Genomic DNA, 21,148 nt, shown 5'->3' with positions numbered 1-21,148 from the left:
AAAAAGAATGAGAGAGCTTAGAGTTAATGAATGAGAGAGGGAAGAAATCTAATTTTACTTGTGAAAGCTTAAGAGAACATAGAGAAAATTTCTATGGAATGGATGAAAGTATGGAAACTTAATGGGAGAAAGCGAAGTGAATTTTTTTTGTACGTAGAAAAATGAAAATTTAATTTTACAATAATCAAATATTGTTTATATGACACTTTTGATGACGATATTTTATGATGCTATCATTTATTGACATCAACAACCAGTAATAATTTCTAACAGTAAGATCATTGTTATATATATATATATATAAAAGCTTATCAATAAGTACTTAAAATCACTTACAAGTAACTATATTTTAAGGAAGTAACGATATTATAAAAACTATTACATTTAAGGTGTACAAGATAATCTTAATTATTTTGGTATTTCAAAACAAAAAATATTCTCAAGCTCTACCATTATATATACACAAGCATCTAGTGAAGATTTACTCCATGGCCACATCATATTAATAAATACAATATTGTGACAATAGACCGAAGTCCTATTAGACATTTATATTAAACAACAATTTTACATTATCTGTGGATATATATAAATTAAATTGCCATGAGTAATAATGAATTCATAATCACGTTGCCATCAATGTTTCTCTGTTCTAAACTAAGATGGTTGCGAGCGACTAAGGACGTGCTTGCTAATGTTGAGAGCAGTGATAACCATTAAAATGAGAGACACCAAAACTGAGACCGATGACAAGACAAACATAATCACATGAGCCATGACTCCCTTAACTTCATGTTCATACTCTGCTGAAGCCAGTGCCAAAGCCGTCAGAGGAAAAGAATAAGCCCACCATGCCACATTGAACTTCTTCATCGACTTCTTAAATAGGAGAGGCCTTGAAACCTGTTTGTTCAAATACACATAACAAAGGCAATTAGTAATTTTGTATCATGTGATAATTTTTTTCATTAGGAAAACTATAATATAAAGATTCAAAAATCTCATTTTGAGAGAAACACTACGTAGTGAATTGTCCAAGTTTATCCATTATATTGCAAGTTGTAACATCTAAGGTTATAGACCAGCTTAATTTGAAGTGGAATGCAACTTGGATACTTCAACATGACAAATGAAACAAATCAAGCATGAGAATACCAAGAAACGTAAACATTTTGACAGCATACCAGTTCAAAGTTGGCACCGGTATTTTTTCTTGAAAAACTTAGATCCATCGACTACTAAGAAATTTTGTTATGTACTTAAGCCAGCATTAATTTAAGGTATATATATGACATATATTTGGATAATTAAGTTTTTAGTACTCAAATTATAGGATTTTCAATTGATCCTTAAACTATTTTTAAAAAAAAAATTGGTCCCTTAAAAATTTGTCATTATTAAAAATAATTAATATTATTAATGTTTTCAGTCAAGTGATAAAATGTTATGAAATAAGACAGATTAAATGTTATATCACATACATACCACATAAGTTTTATTATATTTAGATAAATAATTAGAATATTATGTTATTAAAATGGAAAGAAAAAGAAAAAAATCATTATTGAATCCTAAAGTTTCAAACACCCATGAAGACACAATAACAATCTATGAGAAGATTTGTGACACGGAATAACAATCACTCATGAACATACATCAATCACGTGGTCACTTAACTAAACAATTCAACACTTAATAGAGGACATTAACGTTAGAGACTATTTTTAATAACAACAAAGACCAAATTTTTTAAACAAATAGTTTAGAGACTAAAATTTCAAAACTCCTATAGTTTGAGGATTAATATCTTAATTAACCTGTATAAGACTTCCAAGCAAAATAATAGAACCTTAAATTTGTTTTTTTTGTGAAATCTTTTATTTTCCCTTTGATATAACTAAAAGAAAGAAATCAAATTACCAGGGACATGAAAAGGAAGAAAGAGAGGAAGAACAGCATCTTGCATGTGGTGTCAAACTTGCCACAAATGGAGTTCCAAGCCAAGCTTGCCATACTATGTGCTGCAAAGAACAAGAAGAACACTGGACGCAGCATTGAAGGGACACTATTGTTCCCTGCCAATCTCTGATAGAGTGTCACGAAAAGCACCAAATAATGTGTAATACCCAAAGAAAACATGCAAAGTGCACTCTCTTTCCAACCCATTTGTGCAGCAGCTTGTGCACCCACCAAGTTCCCAATCACAGACAATTGACTTGTTGGATTTGCTCCAATTGACAAAAACCTCTTCCCTTTTGTAAACCACTGGCCATAAATCTTCACATCCAGCATCACCAAAGGAGAAACAAACACCCACCAAAGTACTTTGTAATAAAGTTTTGTTGGGGAGAGGAATGGTGATGATTCTAGCAAAAGGAGCCAAGAGATCCAGGGGATAAAAAGGTAGTTTACTCCAACATGGCTTAAGAACTCATCCTTAATCATGTCAAAGTGTAAGAGACATTTTAGAATGTAAAGAAAAGAGAGTGTGGCTACTGTGAACAAGGCTAGGAACCATAGGAGGGTGTGGACAGAAGAGGGTATGGATGAAAACAAACGTCTAAGAGCATGTGCATCTTGGATTGGTTCAATGAGGATCTTCAATAGAACGGCTTGGCTTGCGAGGGACAAACTAATCCTGAAGTACCCTGCATGGAATTGTGTCAGGATAGAGGACAAAGACTGGATTTGGATTTGAGGCTTGCAATTTGATTGAGTTTTGCTGACTGAAACATCTATTGGCAACTCTACATGGGGTTGTAGATGTTGTTTCTCATTGTCACCCATCTTGGTATCTTTTGGTGTGGTTTATGCGAACAGAGTGATGTGTTGATAAAGTATGGTACCAATGTCTGTCACCACCACTCTAGTGGAAGAGTGGAAATAGGTGGAGTTATTTGCTTGGACTCGTTTTCTTCTAGGCATAACCCAAAAGTTGTTCCTAAAGTTTAATTTGTGTCATTTACAGCTATACACACTCTTAAGGGGACATCATTTTAATAAGAGCAAGATTATTTATATTTTCTTATGTTCTTTTATTGTTAGTATACATTTTTTTAAGTTATTTGTTAATAGAATTTAATGGTTAATAGTATAAAATAATTTTATATTATTATTTAATTATGAATCATGATTTACATAAATTTTTAAATAATTATTATAAAAATCTGTAAACTTATCGTACGTATTAATATGTTATTGAACACAGTATTATTTCATAACATTCTTTTTCTCTCTTGACAATATTGTTTTTTAAAATTATCCAGATTTTACGCATATCTTCATGTGAATTTTCCGCATCTAAGCTTCTCTTTTGTTTGAAAAATCTGATTGATAGCTACGGAACAAGTGTTGTTCTTTTGGATGATAAAAGTTTGATAGAAGTGTCACTTTCTGCATTAGAACTTGCGGTGTCTTTTGATTGTCGTGTAGTTTTAGAGAGTTTGATTCGCCACGATTCATGAATTAATAGAAGATCTAATAACTTACTTTATGAGCAGCGTGATTGAGAGGAAACTATATCTATGATAGAGGAAAATTGTTGGTCCCTATCCAATGCACCCTGGTCACGATCTTTACAAAACTACCCTATTTTAAGGCGAATGCCAATCTTCTTGACTGTGATATAATTAAGTTTCATTTAATGAAAACCTAGCCAGATCATAGAGAAAGAGATGGACCTTCCACTATAATAATAAAAATTGATATTATTGACGACTAAAATTTCATCTTTTATTTTGCCATTCAAATTGTCCTATAGGAAATTTAGAGCAACTAGTCTCCTTAGGAGCTTGTCACTACCACTCACATGATATGCTTAGTACTGGCCCTAGTCCTACACAAGGAATATTCGAGGTGAAACTAAAGAGTGAGTTAGTTTAAACTTAACTTTAAAATAAGTATTTTATTAAAAAGAAAGTACCTTTTTAATAACTAGATACAATTTACTTATTAAAAAAACAAAAAAAAAATATTTTAAGTAAAAATAATTTAAAAAATACGTAAAAATATAAATATTTACTTATTTATTAAAAAATATTTTCTTATAAATTTAAACAAATTGACCCAAAATCTCTTACAATCTTTGTTAGCCAAGTTTTAGTAGTTATATATGAAGACTCTAACGTCCAAGTTTACATGCTTGTCAGAAGATGAAGTCTCTAAACTTAAAAAGAATTATTTACTATAAACGTGTTATGCTTACTTAAGGTGATATTTATCGCATGATGATGCATGAGGTGCATCTAAGGTCAAGCCCATAAGTTGCTTATTATTAGATTATATATGGTCAAATATAATACCGTGTTTCTCCCCATAAGTTCATAATGAAAGTAATACTAAGAATTAAAAGAGATGAAACTCAAAGATCAAAATAGCTGGTTTAACACATTATTCTGATACAACCAACCATTATCCGCATACTACATGACTTAATTTTCTCAATTAGTTTGAATAGTAATAGTGATGCGAATTATGGAGCGTGAAGTTGGGGCATCATAAAGCACAGTTTGCAACAAAGCATAGCCCCTTGCAAAGCGGAACTTGCCAGTGCCAGACACAACAGAAACCTCTCTATAACTCTCACGCTGACGGCTAATGCCTTGGAGCTCCAAGGTGCTTCCACTGTACTGCAAATTGTTGAACACAATTGAAAGGGCAACATTCACATTAGCCCCATCATGGGCCGAGGCTATTAGCAGGCCTTGGGCCCGGCCCACCATCTCGGAGGTTGGGCTTATGCTCAGCGTGACAGGGTCATCCACCACAAATATGGATCCAAATGTGGTGTAGGTCCAATCGCTTCCCTTGATGCCAGCCACTGGGGTAACTGTGGCACTAGACCCTTTTGCTATGTCTTGTAGGTAGAACACCATGGTTGTTTGATTAGGCATAGGTTGAGGTAATTGAGCATTACCTTGATAAATGATGATGGATATCAATATCATAACCATTGAGAGGAACACGGATTTCATTGGTGTTGAAAATGATGGTGTCATTTTCGATCTTTTTGAGGGTGCTACAGAATCTTTGAGATGTGAAGAGGTGAAAAATTTATGTGTTGATGAATTTGGTTTGCATTGCTGAGTGGAATTTATAGCAGTAAGAAGCAAGAAGCTAAGTGGTTTCTTAAGCGTTAAAGATTGTATTTTTATTGTTTTTTTTTTCAAAAGCTTGTGTGTCATCTATCATGTGAGTGTGAGTAACGGAAATTCATGAACAAGGTTTACAGTTCCTAAGCGTAAAAAGCATAGGTTACATATTAAGATGGTTTTCTCTCTCTTGCTGCAGGGACATCCCATGCCATCTTCATCAACAACTTGAGCTGGCTTGTTATGATTTCGTGACAGTTAATACTTTTGTTTCATTCACTAACTCGAGGAAAACCGTGTTTGGTTTAAGGTTATAAACGTGATGAAACGAAGTAATTAACATCTATCACATGAAATGTGCTTGAGCTTTCATGTAACTGTCACACGTAATGAAATGATTGTTACGGTTATGACCATAGGTTATTTGCGTAATATTTTCAAAATGTGGAATAATTAGGTTTCATTAGTTTCTTTTGATAATCTTGGTGATTATGATTTTTGGTTTTTCAATCATGAAATCCCAAAATATCTCACAAACATTAATTCTTTGAGATAATCATTTAACTAATACTTGATGTGAAATTTAATTACACTTAAAATTCATCAATTATTTCCAAAAATGTAATATATGAAAATTAAACTAAGGTCATTCCTACAAACTCAGCATACTTGTGTCAAATGTAAATTAAAGTACACGTCTACACCCATTGCTTTTAGGTTTCATTAATCTTATTATTATATAAAATAATATACACAACAAGCTAAAAATCCCTCACCCAAAAAAAATAACAAGAACTTTTTGGTAATTTCAATTGCATTAAACAAAGGAATAAAATAAAATATTCCAGTCATTTAAATTATCTTATTATGCAAAGTAATATACACAACAAGTTGAAAATTCCCCCACCTCCAAAAAAAATATCAAGAATTTTTTAGTAATTTCAATTGCATCAAACAAAGGAATAAAGGAGAATATTTTAGTCATTTAAATTGATAGCCTTTATTAATATTATAAAACAGTAATTATATATTTAATTAAATGCATTAAAACTGTAACAGTTTTTTAAAATAAAATTAAAAGCAAAGTAATGAGTATACTTTTAATTATTATTTATTTATAATTAATAAATATAAACAGAAAATGATAAAAAAAATTAATTTAAATCTTATTATATAAAATAAAATTGATAATTAATTAATCTTATTATATAAAGTAATATACACAATAGGCTAAAAATCCCCCCCACAAAAAATAATAATTACATATAACTAGATTTGATTGGTTCATGAAGTAACTTAATATATAAATCTATTTACTTATATATAGATCTATCTATCAATCTATGTGTATATTAAATATTTTACATTATTGAATTTCTAGTTAAGCTTCATTAAAAACCTAGCCAGATCATAGAAAAAGAGATGGACGCTTCCACTATAATAATAAAAAATGATATTATTGACGACTAAAATTTCATCTTTTTGTTTTCCTGCCATTCAAATTCTCTTAATTATATTAAATTTGGAGCAACTAGCCTCGTGGGGAGCTTGTCAATACCACTCACATGAGTTGCCTCTAAGGTCAATAGCATAAGTTGCTTATAATCATATTATTATGTTCATAATCAAAGTAATACTAAGAATTGAAAGAGATCAAACTCAAAGAACAACGTTTATGCCCCTTTTAACATAATCAAAATAGCCGGTTTAACACGTAGATTATTCTCATACAACCAACCATTTATTATCCACATACTACATGACTTAATTTTCTCAATTAGTTTGTATAGTAATAGTCAAGCGAAGGGTGGAGCGTGAGATATCAAAAAATGCAGTTTCCAACACAGCATAGCCTCTTGCAAAGCGGAACTTGCCAGTGCCAGACACAACAGAGACCTCTCTATAATTCTCATGCCGACGGCTAATACCTTGGAGCTCCAAGGTGCTTCCATTGTACTGCAAATTGTTGAACACAATTGAAAGGGCAACATTCACACTAGCCCCATCAAGGGCTGAGGCTATGAGCAGGCCTTGGGCCTGGCCCACCAGCTCAGAGGCTGGGCTTATGCTCAGCGTGACTGGGAAATCCACCACAAATATGGATCCAAATGTGGTGAAGCTCCAAACTCTTCCATTGATGCCAGCCACTGGGGCAACAACTGTGGCATTAGGCCCTGCTGCTAGGTCTTGTAGGTAGAACACCATGGTTGTTTGATTAGGGTTAGGTGTAGGAAATTGAGCATTATCTTGATAAATGATGGATATAAAAAACATTGAGAGGGCCAAGAATTTCATTGGTGTTGAAAGTGATGGTGCCATTTTTTTCATGGGGGGATGATACAAAATGTTGCAAGGTGTAGAGATGAAAACTTAATGTGTTGATGAATTTGTCTTTGCATAAATGGGTGGAATTTATAGTGGTAAGAAGCAGGAATTGCAGTGAAAGATAGAAGCTAAGGGTGTGATAAGGTGTTTGTGAAGATATTTTAGTTAGTTTTTAATTTTTGTTAGGTAAAATTGTAAATTTGATCTTTTATTTTATCTTTAAATTTGAATTTTATTTTTCGATAAAATTATTCACGAATTTTATCTCCATATTTAATCAAATCACTTAATATTGGTCCTGCAGTCCACGATTAATGTTGACTGATACAAAGGAATATTGACGTTCACGTGTCATGTTTTTATTGAATTATGACTATTACATGTGATGTTATAATTGGTCAATGAAAATAAAAATACATTTCATCTCTCATGAAATTAACATCCAATTAAAATATAATATGTGACCGTCTTCATTTATTACCATTTTACCTTTTTGTTGTTAGTTAAAAAACTTGTTTGATGACTTAATAAATAAATCTTTTTGTTAGTTGACAAATTAAACAGTTTTTTTTTCTTTTACTATCAAATCAGTCTTATCACTCCTTAAAAGCAAAATAAAATTAAGAACAAAGTAATAAATACATTTTAATTATTATTTATTTATAATTAATAAGTATAACAGGAAAATAATAAAAAAATTGATTTAAATCTTATTATATAAAAGGAAAATCATAAATTTATTAACTTATTATATAAATTATAGCCTTTATTTAGAATACATTATTTTGTAATTAAATTAATTACAGAATATTTTAAATAATACTAATATTTTAGGTTAATTTTAATTTTATAGTATTTATTCAATTTATTCCGGTAATAAGTTGGGATAAATCAATAGATTTAGAAAGTTCAATAATTAAAGTAATAAAAAAAATTAGCCTTTAATGACCATTTATCAGGGAAAACCAAAAATTATAATACGAAAATTTGTAGCGCATTATGAATTTTGATTCTACATTTTATTTTTCTATTTCTGATACGATATTCTTTTCATTTTGATAGTTGTATACAAAAAATGGTGATTTGTGCTTGATTCACCAAAACAGTATAGGATTTTATATTTCTTTGAAAAAGTTAGCAGCAAATGATTAAGTCCCTGTCTTTTTTTTTTATAATTTTGTGAAAAAAATTGTTACTTATATTATTGAGCGAATCCCGTCATCTGTTTTTTCTTCTACTTTTTAATTTGATATTGTTTTTATTTTGATATGTTGTATAAAAAAAATGGTGATTTGTGATTGATTCACCAAAACAGTATGGTCTTTTATATTACTTTGAAAAGATTAGCAGCAAATGGTTAAGTTTGTCTTTATCTTTTTTATACTTCGGTGCAAAAATTGTTACTTATATTAATATTAAGTGCATCCCTGTAATTTTTTACTTGGAAAATTTGCTATAGTACATGTTCATCTCTTGAACACATTTTGCACATTGCTTTTACATGTATTTTTTTTACTTCTGATATGATATTGTTTTTATTTTATATAATTTCTCTTGTAATACCTTTAATTTCTCACACTACAACTTTGATTTTTATTTCTTTTAATGGGTAAAGGATCTGGTATCTTCTTCAAACTCTTCCGACTAGGTGGCTGGATCATAAGACAAATGGTATGGAATTTTTTTTTACTTCTCTCTCTCTCTCTCTCTATATATATATATATATATATATATATATATATATATATACACACTTTTTTTTATTGCATTATACACCTCTGTTTTCATATTGATAGGTTGTACACAAAAATGGTGATTTATGCTTGATTCACAAAAAAAAAAATATTTTATATTTCTTTGAAAAATTAGAAGCAAATGATTAAGTTCGTCTCTATATTTTGTATGCATTTGTGGAAAAATAAAGGATATAATATGTTTGAATTTTATGTAAATTTTAAAAAGTATTAATTTTGTCTTTATAAAAAATTATTAATTTAGCTCTATAGAAAATAAAACATATTTAAAACATATTTTGGTTGATCATCAGTGTCAAATTTAAATATTTACCTCCTAAATTTTAGAATAAAAACTATTTTTTTATAAATCAGGGTAAGAAAATATGGCTTCAAAGGGTAACAATTATTATTGGAAAAAAATAGATAATTAAATTCAGTAAAATCAAAATTACTTATTTAAATTCAATTTTTACTAATTTCAATATTAAGAGCAAAAAAACAAACGAGGAGATTCACCCGCCATCCAAAATATGGGAGGATTTGAAGTTAAATAAGTAATTTCAAATTTTAAATTTTGAGTTAATAAAACTTGAATTAAAATAGGTCAACTATAATGATGTGACTTTTATAAAATTTATCCATTGAATGTGACTCTTTTTAAATAAACATATAAAAAATTATAAATAAAATCATTCTTTATTAACAAACTCGTTCAATATACTTAAAATGCACCTTGATTCTCATCTATTTTTATATAACTTTTCTTATTTTAACTCACTCTATTTTATTTTTCTACCAAACGGACCCTATACTACTAACAGGTGAGGGCAAATTAAACTTAAAATGAAAGTACTTGTTGACTCTCTTTTTTCATAAAAGTATATATTGTAATTGTGCACATGAATTACATGTATAAACATAACTATTTGTATTTCATAAATGGTTAAGAATAAAAAAAATGTGATTGCATATTTTCTATCAAAAAAATGTGATTGTATATAAGTATTGACATGTAATTTAATGGTGTCATACGACTATTAAAATGTCTAATGATAATTAATTTGACGTCACAAATGATTAATAACATCATGTGGTTATTTTCTTTAAAAAAAAATATCATGTGGTTATGACACATGGTCAGCTACATCCATAAATGAAATTAATTTTATTTCATTTGTGATTGACAGTAAACAAACATTATTTATATAATTGTTTGTGTTATTAATAGTTTCATGAGGTTCTTGTATATATAAAAAAAAATTATTAGGACGTTATTAAATTGTTTAATGGTACTTAACTTTGTCTCACAAGTTTATTAAAATATGTAATAGTAATTGATTGCAACGCAAACGATTAACTTAACATCTACCACATGAAATGCACTTGAGCTTTCGTGTAGGTATGTAAAGCATAACTAATGATTGTTACATGGGTATGGGTTCATGTGTGCAGTGTACACAGGTCTGCACATATGAAGCTATGTTTGTAAACTCATTCCTCTACCTCTAAAAATACGTTCAAGGCAAAAATTACAACAACAAAAAATGCTTCCTAAAATGTACGTTGAACATCCACAAACATCACCTAGATATACTGCACGTTGAACATCCACATTTTTCTTTTACTGTTGACATAAATTTAGAGTATTAAGAGACCACAAAAGTATCTACTGGTTTAATAGAGTTTTGTCATTTATGTATAATATTCTACTATAACCTCATTAAGAAAGTATGTGACACTCAAAAAAGAGTTAAAACAAAAGGATAAAAACTGTTTTTCTAGATATTTCAACAATCACATACTCTTTTTACAAAGGGTTCTGCTCAATGGCCTGCAACTGACTCCTAAGACTCTGATTGTCTTCCAAGAGGCGATCATATTCCATAAGAACCCTTCGGATTGCTTTTTAAGAGCCTCTACTTCAGTTCCAAAGTCTTAGCTTGATTTCCTTTTGCCTCACATTCAGATTCTAGTTTCTTAATTTTAGACTTCAATGTGTAATTTCTTCATTCAATGCTTTATGTTCCTCTAAATTGCCATTTTTACCATCTTCAAAACTTCGGCTTTGTTTCTTAATGGCTTCCATGGTCTTCCTGAGTGACCGAAGCTCTCTTATGTAATGGTGCAGTCTATCAATCATCAGAGAGAGGAACAGTACAAACCCTGCACACATTATATGTGAAAGATCAAATTCAAGAACTAAATAATATATTTATTAATAAAAAATAAATAAAAACTGCACTAAATAAAGAATCATCCAACCCACAACACTCATGACACAGAAAATGACTTATTACACCCACCCACTAGATTCCAAGAAAATGAATGATGAGGATGAAGTGTAACTCTAAGACTTACTCTTGGTGTAAGTTAATCTCTCCTCATATATATATATAATAAGAAAACACAAATCAGGAAACACAATTCTACCCTCTCTTAAGGCAAGAAATACGAATGCAACAAAAACTATTAACATGGTCCACACAAGACAACTGGTATATTAAATTAAATCTAATAAATTGAACTTACTTAAAGAGTAGATTCATAAAACAATTCACTATGTTAGAAATAGTTTAAAAGAAAAAAAAAATACTAAAGAGAGATAGACCCACATATAACAAAATGGGTACACCTGCCACCACTTTTTTCTAACACTATTAGTGTGAATGTGTGATGTTGTTATATATGCTTAAAAGTCTTTTTGCTTTTACCCCCATTGTTATAATATTATTCTTTCTCTTGAAAATAATTTATTAATTATTATTATGACAACTTTTTGGTCCATCACTGCTAATCAAGTACTTATGCCAAGGTTTTATCTATCATACACTGATAAGAAAAATAGATAGAAGTAGATCATAGAATTCAAGCCAAGTGGATGCATAGGAGAAATGCCTAATGTATTATTTGTGCTTGACAGGTGTGGCAGGTGCTTCTTGATCTCAAAAGGAAAATTTTAAGCAAAAGTCATAAGACTAGCAGTGCTTTATGGTACTAGGTGTTGGGTAATAACTAATAAGGTACCAAGAAGGTTACAAGAGCATAACCTATGTGTAGCATATGTCAACATGTATTGAAGGACATACAAGAGAAGAAGAAATTATAAATGAATGTGCTAGAGAGAATATAGAAGTAACACTAACACCTATTGAGGACAAGATGGTAAAATATCACATAAGATGGTTTGGCCATGTGATGACAAGACCAACAGAAGCCTCAATAAGAAGAGTTGGTCATATGGAAGAATGCTCGCTAGATAGAATTACACGAAGATCAACAAAAATGTCAAAAAGACAAACTTGCTAAGGGTATGTCTGGATGACAAACTTAGGAGGGAAAGCCATAAAGAGATATGGTTAGTCATTCCCTTATTTGGGAGTCTTATAAAATCCTTTCCCTTATCTAAGAGGGAATAGAGATTTTTCAAATCCCTTTATTTTAGCTTAACTATGCTTGTTTTTATTAAAAAGGAAAGTAATATTTAAGATTCATACTACTTTTGATCATTTTAATTTACCCAAATCTCTGTTTTTTTCTCCCTGGAAATTGGAAACGTCCAAACTCCAAACAAGTGTAAGTGTTTATCCTTCATTTCCTTCCCCCTTGATCCCTTTCATTTCCCTCTACCTCTTGACTCCCAAACACACCCTAAAAGCTAGATCTAAATGGCCTTTATTTAAAAGCTAGTTTATTTTACAAAACAAAATAGTGTCCTTCAGCTGGCTTACCCACAGCGGGAAGTGGCTTTTGTTGATGTTTGAAATATTAATGAAAAGGAAGCCAAACAATGTCAATCAAGCTAGTCATTGATACAATGAAATAATCTTATATTACGTCTTCCACGGAGATAAAAAGGCTACTCACTCTTGATATTATCATAGAATTATATAGCAAACAAAAGAGCTAATATGAGTTATATCACAAAGCTCCAGATTACCACAGTCACCATACCATCATTTCATTATTCAGATTTCCAGTTAAAAAAGCATTATCATGAAATAAATAAATAACCAAGTTGGGTAACTAAACCATATTGCAAAACACCCATGAAGTTCAAAAAATTATAATCTATAAGCTTGTAAGCAATCAATCAAATCATGTTTATTTTAGCAAAGTAATGAGACAATTAAGAACCCATCAGTGTTTCTTCTTCCCTTTTTTTTTAATTCTAATCTCTTTATAAGAATCATATGTCGTTATTCCTCGCTAATCCATGCCAATTTTTTACTTCTTAACATCTAACTATTCAAATAATCAATATTAAAATTCCAAATTTCCAATACAAACAAGAAGGTTTCTACACATAACCATAAAACATCCGCTTCTACATTAGATCACTATGAATTATAATGGAACAGAGTCACAGACCAACTAAAAAAGTAGACAAAGATACTGCTCACTTCAAATACCCTTAAAATTTCAAGCATTCAATTATATGGAGCATGTTGATCACCAATCCAGTTGCAGCAGCTCAAGTTCCACATTAACGTCCCCCCTCCTAAGACACTCTAAACCATTCCCACCCAAAATAAAAACCCATTCACGTGAAAGCTTGAAACAAGCCACCCAATACAGAACGTCAATTACAACTCAGACCAGTGTAAAACAACAAATAGCGCTGAAAAAAAATAGAAAATGCTCCTATATGATAGGCTTAATAATACAATTGGTCCCTTAATTATAATTAAGGGTTCATTGCGTCCCTCAATTATTAAAAAGTTCAATCACACCCTCCAAATCGTTTTTAAAAACGCAACAATTTGTTAGTTCAATCAGGTCCTCATACTTTTAATTAAGGGGCCCAATTGAACTTTTAATTATAATTAAGGAATCAACTCTATAATTAAGCCAAAACGGAAATCAATATTTCTATTTTTACTTTTTAGATAAAATCAGTGTAAAAAATAAACTTTCTAATCCCATCTACCACTGGAACCACATACATGGATAAAAACATCAGCGCGCAAGTTACCACAATAATCACAATCAATCCCACGATCCGCAATTCAATTCGTAGCCAAGCACTTACTCATCCAAGTAATTTCCCTTTTTCCCACAATTAACAAAAACAAAAACATAAAAACTATAACCCTAAACAAAAAAAACACTAGAAAAGAGGGGTTTAGGTTAAGAGCTAAAAGAAGGGTTTTTGAGAGATACCCATGAGAGAAGCCTCGAGCATGTGCTTGGACATGAGGACTTGGTCGGTGGGGTTGACTATGCCGGCCTCGAGGGTGCGTTGCTGGATCTTGGCCATGCTGTAGAGGCTCGACGCGAGAACCACCACCAATGTGGCGCCCACGGTGGAAACCACCACGGGGCCGCGACCGCGCTTCACACGATCGAGGGAAACGATGACGAGTTTTCTCAGTGGGGTCTTGAAGACAAGGGTGAGAATGAGAATCATTTCGAAGAAAATCGCAGTGTAGAGTAGCTGCAACATCTTCTTCTGTAACTAGTAACTAGCTTCAATCACTCGCGAAACGGAACGGTAATGAGAAATAGAAGAAGAAGAGTCTCAAGATAGGAAAAGAGAGAAGCGCGTCGGTTCGGTCAAGCGGCACACCGTTACTTGTGTTTGGAATTTTTTGTTTTTTCCAAACTTGATTTTTTATTTCGTTCAAGCTCAAAAATAAATTACGTTTATTTTTTTAAAAAATATAAAATAATTTTTTATTTTTAATGTGTTAATTTAAACTAGTTTTTAGAAAGAAAAAAAAAACAATAAACCTTTTTTAACAAATAAATCATATCTTTTGAAAAAAATCATTTTTTTAGTTTAAGCAAATTGATCTTTTATTTCTTACTAATTTTTTACTTTTTTTTATAATAATAGTAATAAAAAAGTTATTTACAAAAGTAGAATAGTATGTAAATTATTTACTGTATAGGGATTGTTTTTATCACATTGGATCCACAAAACATCATCTTAAGTGATCTATCCATGTTATCACTAACCTAAAAAAAAGTTATACACTAAAAATATCAAATATAAATTCTACTAAATAAATTGTTCCCCTAACACTTAAACCAAAGAACCCTCCCAAGGTACACACCATTACACACCTGATGACATGGCACAAACCCTGTGAGGTTTTCATTGTTCCTCTCCACATTCACCTTTGAACTATGAACAGTAAGAAAAATCATAGCAAGAAGGACATATAATTTAGTTTATATGAATTTAGAACACCCACATAATTGATAAAATTTACTTATTTGTTGAACACATCATATCACATGAATCTTCGAAACCCAAGAAATCAAATCTTCTTTTGTCTAATAACATGTTTCAAATTTTAGGATTTTCAATTAATAAATTTTAGAAATTGATTGTGATGAGAAGAATGAGAATCTAATATCCTTATTTATTAGCAACCTAATGATTTAAGCCATTATTTTTTAACCCATATTAGAATTAGGTATTTAAAGTTCATAAACAATTAATTATATTATTAATGAGTTTAAGTATCATTAAATTGATCATAACATTAGTTTATTTTTCGTAAAATAAAACATTACAATTAATTATAATGCACATAGAAAAATTATACCATGAACATCGTCCTCAAGATTCAAATTTAGAAAAGCAATGCTCCCAAACTCACTTGCCTTCAAAAGAGACTCCATATATAATTTATCCCTAGCCTCTTCCTCATCATCGAACCCTGTTGTATAATTTTTTTTTCTCTTTATTAATTCTTAAACAACTTTACTTGACTTTTAAGAAACCTAATTTTCTTATTGAGACGAAAAATATCAATATTTTTATATTTTTCTTGCTAAGTGAGTCATTAGCCTCATGTAACCACTTACTTATAGAATTATCAACCAAGAGGTGTTACACCTTATTGGTACCTTTTACAATCTAAGATTCATAAATATCTTTCTTTTTTTCCCCTTTATAATTTTATTATAGTGAATTTCTCATAAAAAATTCTATTGCAAGATACTCTTGATATGGTCTCAAATATAAAAATAAAAAAATATTATTTTTTTAAATAAAAAAAAATTAATTAACTTTATTTTATTTAATGTTACTATCTCTAAAAAAATCATTTAATTTGAGCTTTTAGTTCCATTTACTCCTTTTTATTTTTTTATACCAAAATCTAACGAAGGATAAATTGGAGAAAAACTTAACTTTTAATTGAGATTAACACAATTAAATCTTGATAATTAACTTTCTCGAATTTACATGAATCAATTTATATATATATGAGACCCAAAAAAGTATGACATAAATTGATTGAGTAAAATAAACAAAGTCTTATTGCTTTTGGTATTTATACCTAACTATCCTTAATTATTTAAAAAATATCACATGGTAGTTCCCTATAAGGATGGACACGTACGGTAAATGTTAAAAAAATGAAATATTTGTGTGTAATTTCACAGAATCACAGCAATATAACAAAAAAAATATAAAATAATAAACATCCATTATAGAATCATCTAAAACCTTGACGCCATCAACCATTGAAACACAATCACATGCAAAAACCTTTTTTTTCAAGATTTTAAAACCTAGTCAAATAATAAAAAAATCAAATTATTGAATATCAATTCACAGCATTTTACTTGGAAATTAAAAATGTATTAACTTTTTCGGCATAATTAGACAAGCAAATAATTAAAGAATGCACGAAACTAAGTTAAACATTGAAGAGTCATAGACAGTGGTGATTTTATCCACAAAAGTGAGAGAGGAGAGTAAGAGAGAAGGGGGATGGATTTGGGAAGCAACAAAGATATCTCGAAGAAGAAATAAAGAAAGGTCCATCAAAAGTCTTATTATATATGATTTTCCGTGAGATTTTTAAATGAGTTTTATATTTATACCTCTTATTAAAACAGGGTTACAAAATTTTACTTTAAAAACTATCCATTGAAATTAGTCAGGTTTTTTAATACCAAAAAATATGTCTTGTTACTGGTAAGAATTTAGATTTATAGGATTGTATATATATATATATATATATATATTTCCATTTTGTTAAGATCATGCTTCTGACAAAAAACACCAAAATATTTTGATCCTTTTTCTAAAAGATTAAAATTATATTTTTATTCATATTAGATAAGATTCCAGTAAAAAAAAATCATATAAGATAAGATTAAAAAAATAATTTAATCCTCTAGTTTTTGAAAAAGGAATAATAGTTTCAAAATTGTATCTTTAGATCGAAGTTTTTTTTTTGTAAGGTCTTTAGAAGATTAAGTTGTGATAAATCTGTATATATAGTGTCTTCCATTGGTCTTTGCTTGAGTCTTAATTACTGATATTTGTTGCTGCCTCGTGGTCTTAAAATAATTTTCCACAATCTCAGACAATATCTTGGGGTATTAAAGGGTTGTCTGTGTTTTTTTCATGGTGAGGTGCCAAGCCATTTTTCTGTTTGGCAAAAGAAGGAGTCTTGGACTATGCTTCCCATTTTGTATGACTGAAAAAGGTGATTTTTTGTTGCTGCCAAGCAGAGAACATTTTCAAGTTATTGTGTACAATCGGAGACATAACAGAGTAGAGCAAATTCTAAGACGAACCGATGTTCGTTTGTGAACTTCTTTGATTATGCTCAAAGCTTGGTTTTGCCTTGTTAAAAATTGAGCTGCTACACAGTGATTATCTGGATTTGGGTTACATCAAGTAGGTGGTTTTAGAACCTTGCCATTTCATTCATGGACAAGACATACATATTAATGTCAATGTTTTTCGTGACTCTATAGTTGGATTCTATAGGCTCAAATGTTATTTTAATTTTATATTTGTCATAAATGAATTTCCTAAAAGGAAAATGTTTCTCTTGCAAATTAATGTTCTTTTCTTTGGTCTTTAAAACCTTTTAAAAGATAAAAGATCATCGATGCCATATACTCAATTCATTTTACCTTCTTATTTGTCAAAGAAATTTATCCAAACAAATCAACAACAAATATGATCAATTTGTCTAAGACACTCCTTATGACCTTTCCGGCCAGCAGTTTATGTGGCAGAAAGTGCTATAAGTTGGTAAGAATGCTCCTCCTCAGATCCAAATGGCTCAATACTCCTGATCATCACTTAGTTACTACATCAACAAGTTTAAGCCACCGGGAATTACTGAAGTGTCCATGCCTAGTGAGGCATAACTAATGTCATCTGTTGGGATGTGCAAATAAACCAATTCAAACTGAATCAAATTATAACCAAACTAGAAAAAAGAAATGCATTGCTTTATAAAATTAATTCGATTAATTGAATTGTTTATACAAAACTAATTCAATTAACTAACTGAACGCTTTTATCTGAATTTTTTTATTTAAATAAAATAGTTTCAAAACCAGTTTAGAACTGATTTGATTTTTAGAATCAATTTAAAACAGATTAAGAATCAATTCGATTCTAAACTAGTTTTTAAACCAATTTGTATATAAAATCAAAATGGTTAAAATAATTTGATTTTGTTTTTTTACCGAACTAATTTTTACATATCTCTAATTATTTGTTCAACCTGAAACACAGCCTCCAAAAGTTTCCTAGGTTTAGGTTGAAGCTCAAACTCCTGACTCCTAGACCTCTAGTATGAACATTGAATGGTAGGTGTATCAAGTGGTTACCACTTTTGCTACGAAAACATAGCAAAGTAGTTTATTTTGTGTCAATAGTATGAGTCAGTGTACTGCATAACCTTGTCTCCGGAAGCAAAGCAGAGACGCTTTTTTCTAAGTAAATGAACTCCAGGTTACAAGAGATCCTTGCACCAAGACTCACCCTCAAAATGTTTTAAACCTAGTTTAAAATATAAACTTTAGTTATTCCATTTCTTCAATTAGTGTTAATTTCATTTGCTCCAATACTTCCTTGTGAATATGGAATAGAAATATGTGAGTGCCAATTCAATATTAGGCTTAATATGTGTAATCCCTTTTCAACTGCATTGGACATGTTGAAGATCTTAAAAGGACTTCTTTGCAATCTTTGTACTACACTCACCATTTCATATTAGGAATCTGATTTTTTTTTTCTTTTCTTTTCAGCCTTTGCTTGTTTTACTGGTTCAGGACACAAGCTAGGGATGGAATTGAAACAAGATAGGTGAAAAACAAGACTATCATGGAAATGCTTAGAGGCTGAAACACGAGATTATTGAAAATTCTAGTTCTTGACATTGAATTAGTGAAACATAATCTTTAGCTAATTTAAATCCGTCTATGTATATATATAGTAGTATTCTTAACCTGGTACGTCACAACATAAAAAGGATCACAAATGTTGTCTGTCTTGAACAATGAAAGTATCAACGCCAGCATAAGGTTTATCATACTTCAAATAATACAATTCATTACAGCATTTTTTATGCACATGACTCCCCAAATGCACAAAAGTTAACCAAATATCTCACTTTGATATGAATTAGTGATGGAATCTGTTAGTTTACGGGCCTCTTTGATATAAGCCAAGAATAAATTTTCTGTAATGTACTTATGTGCATGCCCATATATGTTTTAATATAAAATTTGTAATTGAGATCGATTAATTTAGGCATACATATTTAACAGTTAAAAAAAAATTTATCCAATTTTAAAACAAATGAACAAACTTTTATATGTTTGACACTCAATATTGGTCATGTTAGATCCTAACTAGCTAGAACCATTAATTATGTGTAAGTTAATTATTTCAATTTTTAATGTAAAACTCTCTGAGAAACTTTTTTCTATTCCATTTACATATACTTAAAAAAAATTATATATTTAAGCAAATGTGTTTTTTTTCTTAGAAAAGAAGAAGCAAATATAGACTCATTAACACCTGAATCAATAGGTGTTACGTTGTCGAATCAATTTAATTGATCATTTCCATGGAAGAATTTTTTTCAATAAAACTAATAATTTGAAATTGAATTCAAGAACATATTTATATCAATTTTATAGATAAATTACTTTCTCATTACAAATATATTTTTATCTTACATTTCTTTTTGAATTAAAATTTTAAAAATATATGTAAAGGTTAATACAATTTGCACTTCTCGTTACTTTTAATTTAGTTTTAAGGTACAAATGTACGATGCACAATAAATGTCTTCAACAAGAATAATCGTTGTGGGGGAGGTTGTGCCTCGTAGGCCTTTATAATCTCCTCTGCCACTTATAGCAACAACATAAAGCTTGAAACTTACTACGTACCCATTACTAATAATACAACTTTAAAGCATTAGTTCATTTTGGTGACTTGACCTAACAATTTAAACGCTAGCTAGCTACTCGACATTAACAGATTAGATAGAACTATCTATTAATCGAAATAAAGATGAAAGTTGAAACCTGTTATATATAAATGAAACAACTCTATGCTAAGCCATGAATTTGGGAAGACATGGTTTGTATGCAAATAAGTAGTAATTAATTTATTACATTTTTTCTCAATATCAATAACTGTTGACAAGAAATTACCCATTATTACAAAAGAAAATTGCGAACTCCCGAGTGGATAGTAGTGTGACTAATTAAGTAGCATGGATCTCTCGTAATTGTAATAGGATTGTTCCAAACCATATAACTCTCACAAGACAACATATGCACTATATGATAGTCATCACACATAAAGGACTCTTTTTGAGGAACATCCAAATATGGTTTAGCTAAAGCTCCATAACCTCATGCATGCATGCTTAATGTTTACCTCCACCTCCTCCACCAACACCACCACCACCACCAACACCAACACCATGACCAGCACCAGCTCCAACCCCAACTCCTACTCCAATCCCAATCCCAATACCAATCCCTCCACCACGGCCGCCGCCACCGCCGCCACCTCCACCTAAACCGGCCCCACCTCCACCTCCTACACCGCCACCTGCACCAAAGCCTCCACCATGACCAGAACCACCGCCTATTCCACCGCCGCCGCCACTGCCTCCTCCCCCTCCTCCACCTAGTCCTCCACCACCACCAACACCACCTCCGGCACCAAAGCACTTATGCTTATTACACGCTTAGTCGTGGGGCATA

The 21,148-nt window shown here is 30.6% G+C and overlaps 5 protein-coding genes across 5 annotated transcripts in view; all 5 read right to left on the bottom strand.

Moving 5' to 3' along the window:
- Nucleotides 1-416: 416 nt before the first annotated feature.
- Nucleotides 417-2,952, bottom strand: LOC100794114 (S-type anion channel SLAH1). The gene is made up of 2 exons (XM_003526286.5): nucleotides 1,921-2,952; nucleotides 417-903 (listed from the first exon to the last, which is right to left on the bottom strand). The coding sequence occupies exons 1-2, from the start codon at nucleotides 2,785-2,787 to the stop codon at nucleotides 658-660; spliced, it is 1,113 nt and encodes a 370-aa protein (XP_003526334.1). The 5' UTR covers nucleotides 2,788-2,952; the 3' UTR covers nucleotides 417-657.
- A 1,487-nt stretch (nucleotides 2,953-4,439) lies between these two features.
- LOC102662722 (dirigent protein 23) lies at nucleotides 4,440-4,997 on the bottom strand. Its single transcript, XM_006582735.3, has one exon. It carries the CDS (start codon nucleotides 4,995-4,997, stop codon nucleotides 4,440-4,442), a length of 558 nt encoding a protein of 185 aa, XP_006582798.1.
- A 1,866-nt stretch (nucleotides 4,998-6,863) lies between these two features.
- Nucleotides 6,864-7,295, bottom strand: LOC102662583 (dirigent protein 23). The gene has a single exon (XM_006582734.3). The coding sequence runs from the start codon at nucleotides 7,293-7,295 to the stop codon at nucleotides 6,864-6,866; it is 432 nt and encodes a 143-aa protein (XP_006582797.3).
- A 3,463-nt stretch (nucleotides 7,296-10,758) lies between these two features.
- LOC100798727 (uncharacterized) lies at nucleotides 10,759-14,644 on the bottom strand. The gene is given in 5 exon segments (NM_001252725.2): nucleotides 10,759-11,038; nucleotides 11,041-11,076; nucleotides 11,079-11,148; nucleotides 11,151-11,314; nucleotides 14,312-14,644. Coding segments are annotated over 5 exon segments (633 nt in total). The 5' UTR covers nucleotides 14,595-14,644; the 3' UTR covers nucleotides 10,759-10,958.
- A 3,575-nt stretch (nucleotides 14,645-18,219) lies between these two features.
- The window catches only part of LOC102662439 (glycine-rich cell wall structural protein 1), a 4,511-nt gene continuing 1,582 nt past the window's right edge, over nucleotides 18,220-21,148 (bottom strand). Inside the window, exons 2-3 of the mRNA XM_014777104.2 lie at nucleotides 20,841-21,098; nucleotides 18,220-18,290 (exon numbers count right to left, since the gene is read on the bottom strand). Coding sequence (XP_014632590.2) covers nucleotides 18,220-18,290; nucleotides 20,841-21,098 — 329 coding nt within the window. The remainder of the gene's footprint in view (nucleotides 18,291-20,840; nucleotides 21,099-21,148) is intronic.

This window comes from Glycine max, chromosome 6, assembly GCF_000004515.6.
Source record: "Glycine max cultivar Williams 82 chromosome 6, Glycine_max_v4.0, whole genome shotgun sequence".
Taxonomy (NCBI): Eukaryota; Viridiplantae; Streptophyta; class Magnoliopsida; order Fabales; family Fabaceae; genus Glycine; species Glycine max.
This window is presented reverse-complemented; position numbering and strand designations above follow the sequence as displayed.